General features: G+C 46.8%; 1 protein-coding gene across 1 annotated transcript in view; it reads right to left on the bottom strand.

Annotated features, from left to right (window-relative positions):
* Positions 1–1,219: 1,219 nt before the first annotated feature.
* Positions 1,220–16,583, bottom strand: part of TMEM178B (transmembrane protein 178B) — a 345,331-nt gene continuing 329,967 nt past the window's right edge. The window contains exon 4 of the mRNA XM_041753440.1: positions 1,220–11,111. Coding sequence (XP_041609374.1) covers positions 10,861–11,111 — 251 coding nt within the window. The 3' untranslated portion in view covers positions 1,220–10,860. The remainder of the gene's footprint in view (positions 11,112–16,583) is intronic.

Below are 16,583 nucleotides of genomic sequence, written 5' to 3'. Positions count from 1 at the left end.
CTTACTTTTTGAAACGGTTTACTGCTCATTTCCATTGCCTCCAAGGTGATGATGATAATTCTTGATCTTTTTCTTTTTAAATTCCACTGCCTACATGAGTGTTCCTTTTTCAGGTTACATCTATGCAGGTCTTCCAGGACAATGTCCAGCACTATGCACATCTTTTGCCAGAGGCTCTGAGCCATGGCACCAGCGACAATCATGAAGATTAGACACTTGCCTGCTCGACCACTACTCGGATGCACCACAAAGATGCAGGGACACTCTCAATGCGGGATCCTCCCCCTTTTGGTCTGCCCAGCATCATATGGCTCCTCCTGTGTCTGGAGAACTATCTGATCTGGTGGGAGGCAGAGCTTACCACCAGAGACAGAAATAAGAGGCTCTGGGCCTGTTTCCTGCACCCCCTGGGCTGGTGCACTCACCTAAGATTCTGACTCTGGGGCTACCCCCTGAAGGGTGGAGGGACCCGGGAGCCCATTGAGGTGAAGGTGGTGGCAGAGGCAGCCCCGGAGGGTCTCGGGGAGTCCCACAGCAGCATTGGCAGGAGTCCGGGTTAGCCTGGGGTGTGACTCTGGCTCTCTAGCTGCTTCCTCCTGCCTCTGCTATGGGCTTCATGCTTTTCAGTAAATTACTTTTCCACTTGCACCAGATGGAGCCAGTTTCTTTTGCTTAAAACTTCGCAATGTCGACTGACACATAATGCCCTTTAACACGCATGTGCCTCCCACTGTCTTCTTTCCGAGCTGTCCTCCCCGGGGAAGGAGCCAGAAACTTTTAAAAGGCACATGGGTGGATGGGAACTGTGATTCTAAGCGAGGGGCAGAGATGATGAAGGCTGAGAGAGAAGTCTCTCTCCTCGCTGACGGCTGGGAAAGAGGCTTAGGGCTTAGAACATAACCAGCCATTCCAGCATCTTACAAAGCTTTCTTCAAAAAGTTACTAATACCAACAAAGGAGAAAAAGAACCATAGTTTCCTTCTTATTCTCTTCTGTATTACTCTCCAAATCCTGCTCTCACCAAACTCTAAAAGCACGTACCTTTGGCTTACACATTTCTTGAAATGTTTATGGTCTATTTCCTCCAGGATTAGTCTTCAATCTGCTATCTATAGAGAGCTGTTCTATTTTTTTTTTCTATACCTACCCTGAGGGGAAATTATGGCTCTCCACCAAACACTGCAGCATCGCCCCCTCTCCCCCAAGCAGACACAATTACTTAAAACACACAACATGATCTTCTTTATTTAATTGTTTAATCAGTTTACATTCCACAACTGACAGATTATTTATTTTATTTTTTTCCATGAACAAGTCATTGAATTAATTACCAGACACTTTTTTTTTCTTCGATCGATGGAAAGACAATATTTCTGCCAATTTGAAAAAGAAAATTGCAAGATGGAGTGTCAGTGAAGTCCCCCAAATGCTCTCTGCTTCCTCAGTCCTTGCAAAAATCACGGGAACCTGGTAATTTCCCTTTTCATCCCCCCCCCCCCCCACTTCCCACTTCCCTGTTACATTCACCTCTCCAAAGAGTACAATCATTTCGAGATCTGGTTTGGATCACCTTTCCTGTAATTAATTAATTATGAGAAGTAACAGACAGCACAATAGAGCTGATAAGATGTAGCATTCTTGTTAAGATGAAACAACACATTTATTCACATCGTATCAGAATGAATTAACAGAATATTTAATCTTATTTTAGCACCAATAACCACAGGAATTTGCTACCTCCCAGGGCAGAGGCGGTGTTGGAATCCTGCAGTACACACCACTCCTTGTCTAACCAGTCGGAAAGCACTAGGCAAATGAAGGGTAAATTTGTAGAAATCTATATTGACCAAGCAATAATCTGGTGGACCATAAACACTCCAGGTGTTCGAGAGTTTTGTCAGCTATGATCCCTGTCTAATGACCATATAGAAAACATACTCACCAAAGGGGCTCATTTTCTTTCGCTTGGTAACACAGGACTCAGAATGTTCTATTTTAAATGAGTTAAATCTTGTCATACTGGCTCTTTGAAATGCTTTGAGTACGCCCAGGGGTGGCTTGCTTGCATTTTATCCTGTTCTCTGTGCTAAGATCTTGGAAAACTGTCTTCTTCCCCACCCACCCCCACCCCACACAAAAGAGGTTTCTTCGCATCTAAGGAAGGTCTCTAGTCAGGGAGGACAGATAAGCAGTGGCGGCCTGAGTCCCAGTGCAAAGGACAGAATCTGTCATCACCACCACCTCCTAGAAAACCCAGTCTTGCCTGTGGTCACTGCTCTCTCCAGCGGATCCCCTTTTAGCACTTGACTTAAAGATACAAATGTAAGGAAATTAAGGGGCTGAAAGGAACAGCTCCGAATATTGGTGAGATGTTCTTAGCAGGTGATTGGACTAGATGACAAAATGGTGTGTTCATTATTCTTGACCAAGAGGAGGCCTGTCTAGCCCCCCTCACCACTGTACGATAAAGGGCATGTGCATAGGGATAAGTTGGTGCTCTCATAGCTGAAGAAAGTGACCTGCTCTAGCCTCTAGAACTTCGAGGAGTCATTGGCGCCATGCCCAGGGGCAGTGCTGACACCCTGTGGGGCACAGGTGACTTGTATTTGACAAGCAATAGTCCTCTCTGACTAAGCAGGTGAAGCAGAATTTCAGGGGTTAGGATAACAGACTGGCTGCCCCTGCTGTGCTCTTCTCTGGGCCAATGCCAACCTCTGGCCTCTATCACCTGGGAGACCCGAGTGACTCATGGGGGAGGGGGTCCGATTAGACATCTTAACAAAGAGTCTCAATCTTTGCTGTCCTATATGGTAGCCAGGTGCCATGTGTGGCTGTTGAACACTGGAGATGTGCCTGGTCCAAACTGCAATGCTTTCTAAAAATAAAGTGCCCATTGGATTTCAAAGACTTCATTAAAAGAAAACGGATGTAAGATATCTCAGTAATGTTTTATATTGATTCCACGTTAAAATAATAGTTTTGGCATGTTGGGTGGAAACATGTGTTAAAATTACTTTCAACTGTTTATTTGGACTTTTAAAACTGGGGCCACTAGGATATTTAAAATTGCATATGCGGCTTACATTCTATCTCTGTTGGACAGCACTGGTCTAAATTGCCTTCCTGACACCCGTCCCGGAGTGATGATCACTGCGGACCATCAGAAAGGAGGAAGGCTTGGATTACAGGCCCCACCTCAGGGCACCTCATCTTCTCAGTCCGAGGGGAGGCACCTCCTTGTGCTGTAGGATTCCCCGTCCTTCTTTCCTACTTCCTGCTACTTCCCTGCCTCTCAGGGCTTCCTGTTTCATCCCTGCCATGCTGAGGATGCTCTGGTGATTCTCCCATTACCCCTTCCCAAAGCTTTCTTTATCTTACCTCCATAGGCAACTCACGTCTGCTGCCCACGGCCCGTACCCCACCACCCACCAGGGCTGTCTCCCTTTTGCTTGGCAGCATCCCTTAGCCAGCCTCCCTGCTTCTGACATCACAAGCCATGTTTGTACAGTGAGTCACAGATTACAAAGGCAACTCACAGGCACCATCTCCTTTGATACTCTCCTACCCCAGCTGGCAAAACTCCGTCAGGATAGTAAAATGAGAATGGCAAAGTGGGTGGGAAAAGGCATCTGAGAACAAAAAGGTAGATCAAAGGCTTTGGACTGGAGCACAAACTGGCTGTTAGCTTGAGGTTACTTTCTGCGGAGTGAGAGGGGCAAGAGGAGCAGGGAATAAAACTCTCCAAACGGACCTCCAGGGGGGAAGCACACGCACCTGCGTGGGCAGAAGCCTCTAAGGATAGCAGCAGAATGGCCAAGGAGACGTGGTGCCCCAGGGGCCCCAGGACCCCCCTGCTCCCCATTTGGCTGAGAGGACACAGAGACAGTGAGGTAACAAGACTCGCCTGAGACCCCCCGTGAGCCAGTGACAAAGCTACGAATGCGAACTCAGGATCAGGTCTTTGCGGTGACCTTCGTGATGACCTTCGCCCTTCAGACTTGGATGACTTGCTTTGACTTTCTGGAAAATATATTTTACTTTAAAGGCAAAAAGCTTTAGAACAGAGGGTCCCAAGCAGACACTAGTGACTGTCAAGAGAAGCAACCAGAAAAGAAAAAAAAACAAAAAAACAAAAACAACTCCTGTGCCAACGGCTTCCTTCCCTTCAAATCCCACCTGGAGTCAGGATTCTAGGGCAGTCTACGTAAGTCCTCCAAAAACTGAGGGCTACGTCAATGCGTGTGTCTAGTCTCAATACCCTCCCCCTTATTTTCAGTTTCCACTTTTATTTGTACATTTTTACAAATAGTCTTAGATCTAAAACAGTCACACCATGGGTGGGAGTGGGAAAGTAGTTTGAGAATGAGTTAGTGAAAGCTCCCTATGTGAAAGGCATCATCACATCCACAACGACACAGACACACCAAAACATTCAGGCTTGAGAGGGTCTCCAGGCGATGGGGAAAGAAGGGAGAGGTTTGGCCGGAGGGAGTCAGGGGAGACAGGAGAGAGAGACACAAGAGTTCCCCAAGGAGCAACACTCAGTCCTTGGAAATGAAGAATAGGATTACAGTTGCCAAAGTTGGCATCTGTCAAAGTGAGGCCAGGTTTGAGCTACCACTGTGCACCCCTCCATGCTTACACCCAATTTTCTGCTTCTCAAGAGTGAACAAACACCCCCTGTGGTTGGGTAGTCCCCCCCATTCTTGGTTGGGCCCTATCCTTATAGTGAGCAAGGACTTGGACTTCTCTTAGAGAAGGTCTCACTGTAACATTGAAACCAGATCCCCTGCAAAGCACAAAGTGTGCAGACCCTTTTGGAAGTGCATTCTTGTCTAGAACCTAGGATTCAGTTTTTCCCAAATAGGATCACACCCAGAACATCTCCTAGTGCATGCACCATCCAAAGGACTTCCTATGAGCACCCATATGCTTTTGATGAAGCCATCTGCTTTACCAACTGACAAGAGAAAGAAGATTCCAGTTCTTTGAAACTGGTTCCCATCTTAAACTTAAAAGACCATTAAAAAATGTTTCAGACCCTGATCTGTTCCCACTGCTAGGGCATGTACAGCCACAAATCATGTTTGAAGAAAAGAGAAAAAAAAAAAGGCATTGACCCCATGCCTTGCTTAATAGTTAACTGTATTAGCTCATATATGCTACTTGCTTCAGATGGTTTACTCATTCCGTGACCTCTGGGAATAATCGAGAGGGATTAAGAGTGCCCTTTGCAAAATTGGCTTTGGACAAAAGGAAGGAAGCCTGAGAATGGGTAAATTAAGGAGCCAACCTCTGTGAGGGACTCGAATGATAAAACAATCCCACATGCTGAAGCTGTATTGAACGGCCCTATCTGGTGGCCAAGATGACCGCTCACTCCCAATTGTCCTTCCAGCAGTGAGGACCAGACATCACACAGAAGAATTCCACATGATGGGGGCTCTGCTGCTGCAGGATCATTTGAACAATGCGTAATTTATGTGACACGTCATGTTTGCAAATCACTTTGCAATTTCCTTGTCACCCTTAATATACCATGAGGTAAAGTGTTATCACTATCCTCATTTTGTGGATGAGGAAGTTCAAGTATGGAGAAGACACAGTGCCCAGAGTCACAAATCATTTAGTGCAGAGCTGAAATGAACTTTACAGTAACTGCACTATAGATGTGCAGCTTAATTAGTGAGTTACTCTGGCTTCAGTGCTCTTACACCTATAATTAGGTTGAGAAAGCACTCGAAAGAAAGAAAGAAAGAAAGAAAGAAAGAAAGAAAGAAAGAAAAAAAGAAAGAGAGAAAGAAAGAAAAAGAAAGAAAGAGAGAAAGAAAGAAGAAAGAAAGAAAGAGAAAGAAGAAAGAAAGAAAGAAAGAAAGAAGAAGAAAGAAAGAAAGAAAGAAAGAAAGAAAGAAAGAAAGAAAGAAAATACCAAAGCAGGAATCTTTTTACTCTGTTCTGCTCATCTCTAAGCTCTGGCACTGACTTTTTCAAAAAGTCTCTCTGTGGTCTTTCGGGGCTCAGAGCCCTGTGCTCCTTCTGTTATGAACACAGGGTCAAGTCCATGCAGACCAGTGCGGTTCTGCGGGCTGGGACTACATTCCTAGCCCCAGTTGCCAACCCAAGACAACCACTGACCGTGGAAGTGCTGGGGCTGTGACCATCATGACGCCCCTGAGTGATGGAATTATAAACAATCCTTTAGTCTTTTTTTTTTGTACTTTATTTTTCTAATTTTCTACAGTTTCCTATTGTTCAGAAAAAGTAATCCAACAGCCAATAACAATGTAATCTATGAACTAACAATAATGTTTTAGGAGACATTTTGCACCATGGAGGCATCAATGGAAAGAGTGCAAACAAAGCCCACCGAGTTGACTGCTTTGAGAGACACCAGAATCTTTTGTGTCTATCAACTCAGGTGGGCTTGTTTAAAAACCTGTCCCCTTACTTTATTGGATACCAGCTAGAAGATGGCATGGAAGCCAACCTGCCTGGTATGCACCCATGATTTCTAAACACAGTGAAATCACCTCTCACTATGACTCATCATATTTCCCTGGAAGGGGCTGGATTTGTCCACTGGGATGGTCAGCCCCTGGAGTGGAAGGAAAATTCTCAGAAAAGGCAGCTTCCCTTTAGCTGTAAGAATCAGCCAAGCAACCCACACAAACTACCCCAAAGATGACCAGAGTGTATTTCTTCCCGCTCTCTCCCCTCAGATACATGAAAACCAGTTAATTAATGCTCCCAGAATATGTCAGGTGAAGACAGAGTCAATGGCTCTGGGTATTGTACTTGATTTCATTATTCTGAGTCTGACTCAGGTGGGCAGCATTAGGGATCTAAGCAGCACACACCCCATTAAATCAGAACTACACATGGTTCATTTGAGATCTCTTCTCATGACTGTGGATGACTGTTATGAGGTAGGGCCCATCCATACTCAAGAGTTCCAGGATATTGTCTCCCCTTACAAAAGGAAGGGAAAACACTGTTAGGGGATACCACCCCCCTCCCAACAAGAGAAGATGCCAGAACGGGCTCAGGGTGCTGCATATGGACATGTGATCAAGGAAGGCTTTGTCTTTATTTGGTGGAGATGTTGAGTCTTCCTAACTTTATGATCCCTGAAGCTGAAAGGATATAGTTATTGAAAGGCTTTCAGAAGGATTGAGGCTGGAATAGGCACATTAAAAAAAATTCTGTTTTATATTTTTATGCCAGGAAGCCACTGATCTCCTCTGGAAGCCCACAGCCACAACAAATGAGGAAGGGGGCTACTTGAAGAGTATGAGCGTCTCCAGAAACAGATTCCTAAACTATTCTAATTGATCAACTACTTTAAATTGATGCAGAAGGAAAGTGGAAGTGAGTGGAGAGAGAGAGGAAAAGGAAACACAAAGAAACCAAAGCTCTCAAAGTAGGGAGAAAAAGAGATAGGACCTCTTCCCAGGCAGACACTCCACTTGCCTGAATCCTCAATCTCGTAGGGTAAGGAGGGAAATGAAAGTCGCCTCGCACAGAGCTCAGAACACATACATGGTCAGAGACCTTGCATGCACAATCTGTAAGAAATTACACTTGACCTGGGGTCGGGGCTGGGGCTTTAATGAGGCTGCTAACCCTAAATCCCATCAGAAGGTTGGGTTCTACTTTGACCTTGAAATTGGCAGGGGCTCCAGCCTCCTTCTCCTTCTCTGCCCCCTCCTTCTCCATCAGCCAAACCACTGCACCAGTGATAGTGTGGGGCAGCAGGTCTTAACCTGGATCCCTATGTTGGAGGGGTCAAGGTCACCGGGGAAAGGACTTGCCATGTGTATGGGGCTTCCATTCTGGTCATGTGGCTTACGCTTTGAATTGGTCCCAAGCAGGATCAGACCTCAGCGTGTATCTGTTCCTACCCAGCCCCACTACCAAAGCAGCAGCTCAAAGCTCCTGTTTTCCTGATGGTGAGTTAAGCCCAGGTGGTTGACTTCTTTCTTAGGAATCTCTTAACACTTCAGGAAAGTATTGAAGGGACACAGTAAGCGGTATTAAGGATCGATCATAAAGATGAGTAGCTGGAAAGAGTGGCTGATCCATTTCTGGCAAGCATGGGATTTAAAAAAAGAAGGTATAAATAGTCACAGGCCGGTGAAGCAGTATCTTCAAACATGGCTACTTAAGAAAAGTTTAAGCGATAGCAAGTTGCCCCCTTTAGAATTTTTTTCCCCCATTTTCCTGCTGGAAAACAGCTGGAGTTTGGGTCTGGCCACAGACAAGCCCTCTGGCCTCAAACAGATACTCGTGGGCCCCTGCCTCTCCCTGCTGGGCAGAGCCCACTCAAGATACTTGGCAGGAAGACACAAGGCCTCTCAATCTGAGCTGCTTCTCACTCTTGCTCAAGCCCTAGTATGCCTAGAAGGGGGAAACGCAACTCGTCAAGGAAAAAATTTTAAAAATTCTGTATACAATAGAAAAATTGGGTTTTCTTGAAAATGAGTTCTCTTCCTATAGAATAAACCCTTTATTTTAAAAATCCTTAGAAGCCCGATTGGAAGGTACTAGCATTTCCTGCTCCACACCTTACCCCTCATCTCTCAGCACACCCATACAAGAGGCACACACACGAGATCTTTTGCAGAAGCTGACCAATGTCACTGGGAAGGAAGCCTTGAGTGGTATACCCACAGCTGCATCCAGGTTATATTGACACAAACACACAGAAAATGCACCAGAGAGCTACACTTTTACAGAGACCCTCATTCAGGCCATTCATGCACATGGGATGTCCTATGTGGATGTGCATTACACACAGACACACACACAGACACACACACACACACACACACACACACACACACACACACACTGTCCAAAAGAGCAGATGAGGAGGCAGGCAGGACTTGTAGCCTTGTGGGTGGAGGAGGGAGAGGTGGTTAGTGGGTGAGGAAAGGTGAGGACTGGTAGGAAGACAGATCAGAAGACAGGGAGATGGAACAGGTGCTTGGACGGGAAGGAAGGCTATTGAGCTGTTGGCAAAGTGCCCAAAGCACATTTATTTATGAAGCAACTGAACTCTCAGCTACATGCTTGACCCATGACTGTACAGCCTAGGGATTCACTTTTTGCCTCCCCAAGGCTGCTCAGCTGCAGCAGGGTCACCGAGGTGATGGTCAGCTGCTCCTGCCCACTCTTCCCAGCAGACTCTCATCCCTACAGCTTCCACGACTCTGGCTGACTTCGTGGTTTGCCAACACCTGCAGGGCCAATTTGCTCAAGTGAGCTTGAGACACTGGGCTGGATTTGTGCCACCTCTGTTTGGGTGCTAGCCACTAAGACGGCTATTTTGGGATGCATGGCCTTGAATATCAAGAGGAAAAGGAAGAAGATGGAAAGAGTCAAGAGTTCTCCATTAATTTACACAATATCATACAAACTCGAGCCCATGGGACATGGAGGTGCTTTCTCTGCATGGGACCCATTTTCTTTCATCTGTACAGAGGTTGCCCCTAGGAAAGGGGTAGATGTCCAGTGACAAAGGACAGCTTCCATGATGGGGAGTGAAGGTCTGGTTTGGTATACGTACTTGTACAACAGCAACAGAGGCAACGTCCCTTCTCCCTCCTGAACCGTGTTCCCCCTCTTCTCTCATGGCTTTTGTGCCCAGCTTTGTCTTGAACTTCCAGATTTAGAGGACTAAATCCTGTGGCATCCCAGAACTGTGACGTGACGGACCATGGGGCCCTCGGCCCAGTGGTTTTGTTCTCGGTTCTGCTCTCTGGGAATTTCAGCTGCACATACAAATAATAGAAAAATGCAACACAAACAATAAAACCCCACACTCAGGGAACATCCACCACACACACACACACACACACACACACTCCAGGGATCTGAAGCTACGGAACGGGCACCCGCACTGGCTTGGCCCTCGTTATTCTTCCTTGGTCTCGGGCCTCCGGCCTGGGCCACGAAATGACCACAAATGATGGAGACAACAGTCATGATGCAGTATTTCCATTTGAAAAGGTGAAAAGGGGTAAAGGAATCCACCGGGAGTAGTCTCGCACACACGCACACACGCATGCACACGCACACGCGCACATCACAGCGTTACTCCGAGGCTCCGATCTGCCCTCGCAGGAGTGCAGGTGGGGTCAGGGGCAGGGCGGCCTCTTGTTTAACTGAGTGTAAGGCAGCTGGAAGGTAAGACTGGGTTTTCTGAGCATCCACTGAAGTGTCCTTTTATTGACGTGGATCTTGCCTCTCAGCACATTTGTTCTCTCCCCCTTCCCACCTCTACCACTTTGTCCAAAAGTTTGGCAACAAAGAGAAAACTTTCTTGTCGGTCGTTTTCTCCTCCACGTCTTGCGTGTCGCTGGTGGGTCAGGGAGGGAATCAGAACAGGAAGATCAGGAGAAGTGGTTCTGCAAATGACCTCAAAGATCTGGTTACATTCTACGAACTAAGGGCTTCGTTTCTCTGCGGTATGATCGGTGTTGGGGTGGTGTCCTCACTGCTGGCCCCACGGACGGCACCTCCTCTCTGTTTCCGTGCCGCTTCAGAACACTGGCACTGTCCCTTCCCTGCCCGTCACCCCATCCTCATGAGTGACAGGAATCAGGACGCTATCACGGGTGGCGATGTTCGTTCTGTCTTCAAGACACCATGGAGCCAAAAGTTAAGAAGTGATGGAAGAGCCACATGATGGGAATGCTTTCCCCATCTCGGTGATGAGGCAACACAAAGTCCAACGAGATGCGGGTGCCTGAGCCAACTCAACTCTACCTTGGCACTGGCATCATCTTGAGTTAGTTTTGTTTTATATATGTATATTATATATATATTTATATATATATATATGTATGGGTTTGTTTTTTAGCACACTGTCCCATTCTCGGGTCTGGATTTAGGGCAGTTGGTCCTCGGGACAGGTTGGACAGAAGGGGCCAAGGTACAGAAGAATCCCGAGATTAGCGTGAGGCCCAGGCCCCCCCATGCACAGAACATGGACCATCCATAGCCGTGGCTGATGTCATCGGGGAGTCCATACAGGTAGCGTGGGTAGCGTGACAGCTCGAAGTTGATTCCGGCCACACAGGTGCACAGTGAAATGATGCAGAAGGTTCCTGGAGGGCGAGGGAAGGAACAGGGGGGTAGGGTGAGGGAGAGGGAGAGAGAAAGAGAGAAAGAGAGAGAGAGAGAGAGAAAGAAGTGAGGTTGACAGCATTTTTCAATTCTCTCGAGTAGGAAAGATGAGACGACCCAGGTATGACCCAGGTACGAGTCATCTGTGAACGAGATCAATATCTGGAAATATTCACAGAGAGGAGAGTAGCGTGAAGAGATCACGGCTTCCTCGTTCTCCAATAATTGCCCAGTCTTGGGAAAACTTGGCAAGTCTCTCCTGTGGGAAAATACCAAATGAGTATCACAGTAGAGTCTCACGTAGGGTGTAGTAGGGCAGAAGAGGATCAATTCATTTTTCTAAAGCAAGGAAGATTCACTGTCTTTCTTGGGAAACACAGAAAACACCCCTGCCCCTAAAGTAGTTTGCTACTTATTTAAAGAGAAAAACTCTATACTTTCCTATATAAAATGTTCTTATACAACACCGGGTTTGTCTTTAACCCATCCATCAACAAGTCATCCCGATCTTGGGATTCCTTTTCCTTTTGCTGCAAGACAACATTCCGCAAAGTGTTCTCCACGGAACACTGACCCTGGGAGATATTCCTTTACTAAGGGGCAGTGGAGTCAAAATCTCCAGGAAACTCTATATGCGATTTCTTGCCCGTGAAGATTCATCACCCACAGTAGCATGAGCTCATGTGTCTAACCTAGTCTTTTTTTTTTTTTTAAGATTATTTATTCATGAGAGACACAGAGGGGGCGGTGTGGCAGAGACCCAGACAGAGGGAGAAGCAGGCTCCATGCAGGGACTCATGGACTCAATCCCATGGGATTGGGACTCAATCCCAGATCCCAGGATCACACCCTGAGCCGAAGGCAGATGCTCAACCACTGAGCCACCCAGGCGTCCCATCTAACCTAGTCTTATGAGTATTTCCAAAACACACTGAATGATGGGACCTCCACTAAAACCAAACAAACAAACAAACAAACAAACAAACAAACAAACAAAAAAGACTCCTAGTGACCTTCAGTGAGAAGGAGGTTGCTTTAAGAGAAAGAATGTTATAAAAATGCATAGACTTACAAACCCATTTGTAACCATTAGAGATATGCAGTATACCCAAATTCAAGAGTTCAAGAGCAGAGTCTCCTGTTCCTTCTATCAGCACCGAAAGGGGAGGGAGGGCCCGTGAGTCTGAGAAGGCTGGGTTGGCTCGGCAGAGGAGGGAGAAGCATATATATTTTTTTAAGGGGGTGGGAACAAGAGGAGGGGCATTGTGTTTATATGTATTATAAGTCCTCCTTGGCTTCCTGAGGGCCAAGTTTCTTTAAGATCAGACCTTATCTCTTCCAGGCCTCAGGCCCATGAGCATGTGACAGTTTTAATGGCCACAGTGGTAGCAGCCGTACCTAACATTTATTAAGTGTTGTGTGCTAGGAACAGTTAAGTGCTTAACATGTATTGAAACTGTAATCCTTTATTTTTTTTTTTATTTTTATTTATTTATGATAGTCACAGAGAGAGAGAGAGAGAGAGAGGCAGAGACACAGGCAGAGGGAGAAGCAGGCTCCATGCACCGGGAGCCCGATGTGGGATTCGATCCCGGGTCTCCAGGATCACGCCCAGGCGCTAAACCGCTGCACCACCCAGGGATCCCTGTAATCCTTTAAATAAATCTATGCAGTAGGTTATATGATTTTTTTTTAGTAGATTATATGATTAGCCCTATTTTGTCCCTATCCCTATTTGGTTGAAGAAACTGAGGCTCAGAGAGATTAACCCATCTGTCGGAAATTACACAGGAAGTAACTGGTAGAGCCAGGCTACAACCTCAGGCACGCTAGTGTCAGAGTGTGCAATCTTCTTCTCTGTGCTAAGACTGGTGTCATGCAAGGAGGGGGGGGGGGTCCCTCCTGTTGTGCACCTGGGTTCAAGATGATTCTCCACCACTCAGTCTAGGGTAGGGTAGCTTGGAGTCTGGATGGCTTGTTAGAGCAGAGTGCTGGGCCTACTGCCATAGTTTTTGGTTCATAGGTCTGGGTCCGGCCTGTAAATTTGGATTTTTCTTTTTTAAGATTTTATTTATTTGAGAGAGAGAAAGAGAACAGGAGAGATCACAGAGGCAGAGGGAGAGGGAGAAGCAGACACGCCATTGAGCAGAGAGCCCAAGGCAGGGCTCGATCCCAGGACCCTGAGATCATGACTGGAGATGAAGGCAAGTACTTAACTGACCGAGCCACCCCAGTTCCCTGAGAATTTGGATTTTAAACAAGGTCTTGGGTGATGCTGATGCCACTGGTCCAGGGACCACACTTTGGGACCACTAAGTCAGGAAAAAGGTTTTATTAGAGAAAGGTGAAACTTAATATTCGAAAGTTCAGATGACAGAGGAAAAAAATCACATGAGCAATACATGCGAAAAATGCTCAATTTTGCCAGTATCCAAAGACTTGAAAAATAAAAACATAGTAAGAGAACATAATCAAATCAGCTGAGTTTTTGTTTTTTGTTTTGCTTTGTTTTTTGATGATTATTTCCAAAACTAGTGAAGGAGCAGTAAAAGGGACCATCCCACGGACTCCAGGGCACGTGTAAGCTGGTGTTTCCTTCCAGGAAAAGTGATCCTCAAAACATTCGTACCTGAAATTTAGTGACTTCCTTTTATTTTTTTTATTTTTTTTATTTTTTTTTTATTTTTTTTTTTTATGATAGTCACAGAGAGAGAGAGAGAGAGAGAGGCAGAGACACAGGCTGAGGAAGAAGCAGGCTCCATGCACCGGGAGCCTGATGTGGGATTCGATCCTGGGTCTCCAGGATCGCGCCCTGGGCCAAAGGCAGGCGCCAAACCGTTGCGCCACCCAGGGATCCCAGTGACTTCCTTTTAGATTAAGAAAGGAACTCCAGGGATCCCTGGGTGGCGCAGCGGTTTGGCGCCTGCCTTTGGCCCAGGGCGCGATCCTGGAGACCGGGGATCGAGTCCCACATCGGGCTCCCGGTGCATGGAGCCTGCTTCTCCCTCTGCCTGTGTCTCTGCCTCTCTCTCTCTCTCTATGTGTGTGTGACTATCGAAAGAAAGAAAGAAAGAAAGAAAGAAAGAAAGAAAGAAAGAAAGAAAGAAAGAAAGAAAGAAAGAAAGAAAGAAAGGAACTCCACCTGGGAACAAAGAGTTCGCATCAAGATGTGCGCGTGGTGAAGGGTGCCTCTGTGACGTGGCTGTTGGAGGGGGAGCCTGATACCTGGTGAACACGGCTCCTCGAGCTGAGAGGTCTGAGCTTTCGACGGAGTGACTGAGGGTGTTGAGAACTCATGACTCTGCTCTGCATCCCCAGAGACCACTAAGGAGCCTGCTGCAAGGACCAGGAGAAGGGAGCTGGGGGCTGGCGTGGAGGGAGCAGGGAGTGACTGTTCGGTGAACATTCCTTGTAGAGGCAACCGAAAGCCATGTGTCAGGGATGACCTGGGCTCAGGTGTCCCAGAAGTAACATATGTGTGTGTATGTGTGCACGGACAGGTGTGTGTGCCTATGTATGCACGCATGCATATGCGTGCGTGCCTGTGTACAAACGTGTGTGTGTAGTGACCACCATTATGCACAAATACATACGGTACCATCGTTGCCTTGTAGAACAGGGGTCCCAAACTTTGGGGAGTTACAAAGCAACCTAGTCCCTCTTGCTGCTCACTGGGGTTCAGACGGAATCAACAACAGTATCCACAGTGGGGGAGGTCCCACCTTGGCCCTGCGGAGTCAGAATCTCTTGGGGGAGAGGATAGAAATCTTTCGGTATGTATATATGTATGAATTTATAAAATATTTTATTTACTTGTTCATGAGAGACACAGAGGGAGAGGGAGGGACATAGGCAGAGGGAGAAGCAGGCTCCCTGCAGGGAACCTGATACGGAACTGGATCCCAGTACTCCGGGATCATGACCAAGCCAAAGGCAGACGCTCAACCATGGAGCCACCCAGGCATCCCGGAAAGCTTTTGGTTTATTTAAAATTTGCTCAGATGGTTCCTATTCATCAGGCTGGTGAGACTCTTGGGTTAGGGCAGAGGGCCTGTGTGTAACCTTGAGACAGAGCCAGGGGAGGGGAGGGGCAGAGGTGGTCCAGGAGGAAGGGAGCAGCCTAGGGGGCATGGCCAAAGAGGAGGTGACAGCCTGGAAGTGCTGGCCCTAGTTGCAAATAATCCAAATTCAGACAAACCAGAGCTGGCCTGCTGTGCCTCCAATATGCTACTTTCACTACCTGATTTGGGAATCTGAGTGTGCAGATATAATTTACTAGAATTTAGATTTAGGACAGGAAGTGTGCAAGTGTGTGCGTGCATGCAGAGTTCAACTCTGAGCTGCCCTTGGGATGGTAAGGCCCTCCAAACCACGAAGTGGAGCCTCATAGAAGGGGCACCAGGGTGGCTCAGTGGGTTAAGCTTCGGATTCTTGGTTTTGGCTCAAGCCATGATCTCAGGGTCCTGGGAATGAGCTCTGCACTGGGCTCTGTGCTCAGCATGGAGTCTGCTTGAGATTCTCTCCCTCTGTCTCCCTGCCCCTGCTCTGCTCTCTCTCTCAAATAAATGAATAAAAATCTTTTATTCTGAGCTAGAGCTGTGGACTAAATAATCATCTTATACACTTATATACACTTATACACATCTTACACACTGAAGCTCTGTGTATGAGGAGGTCACCCAAGGACTTTATATAAATCGTATCTACCTAGGATGCTTTTTTTAAAAAAATGGTGATATTTCTTCCGATCAAAAGGTGTGCTATCCTCCTGGTTAAATCCAGTGATTTGTTCTCGGGGAGGAGGTCAACCTGCAGAACTGTTGATTTTCCCAAGTTGCCAGTGGTTGCAAAAGCTTGCTATATAGGGCTTTAATGGCGTGTTCTGCAAGCAGAGTGGACAGGACGGAAAAGATGTGGTTGATAAATTGAGAGTAAAGAGATTAGGTCCGTGTGGACCTAATTACCAATTGCAAATGGCCCAGCTGGTTGACAGCATACATCTTGTTGTGTTACGTTAATGGGGCTAATTGGGGCTCTTCCTGCCTTAACTTCCCGTCAGTTGTCCTGTGACTTCGGAACCTGTTAAAATTTGTTAACTCTTGTCAATAATCCCTTGGAGGGAGGAAAACTTCTAGGGCCCCCATGAAAGCTGGCCCTGTGAGCCAGTCATCTGAGCAACTTATTCGGAAATGCCGTGTGACTAAGAGGGAAGAGTTGGAACAGGTGCTGGTAGTTTCCACATAACACTACTGTTCTCTGCTATGACCCAGGATTTAGGTTTTACGTACTTCTGCACTTGTAAATTCAAAATGTGTATTAGTACTTGGCAATGAAAATATGCAGGGGGCCTGGGTGGCTCAGTAGGTTAAGCAGCCAGCTCCTGATCTCAGGGTCCTGGGATCGAGCCCCACACTGGGCTCCACGCTCAGCATGGAGTCTGCTTGGGATTCTCT

The sequence above is a fragment of the Vulpes lagopus genome, chromosome 4 (genome assembly GCF_018345385.1).
Source record: "Vulpes lagopus strain Blue_001 chromosome 4, ASM1834538v1, whole genome shotgun sequence".
NCBI lineage: Eukaryota > Metazoa > Chordata > Mammalia > Carnivora > Canidae > Vulpes > Vulpes lagopus.
The sequence above is the reverse complement of the archived record's forward strand: the minus strand, read 5'-3'. Positions and strand labels throughout refer to the sequence as shown.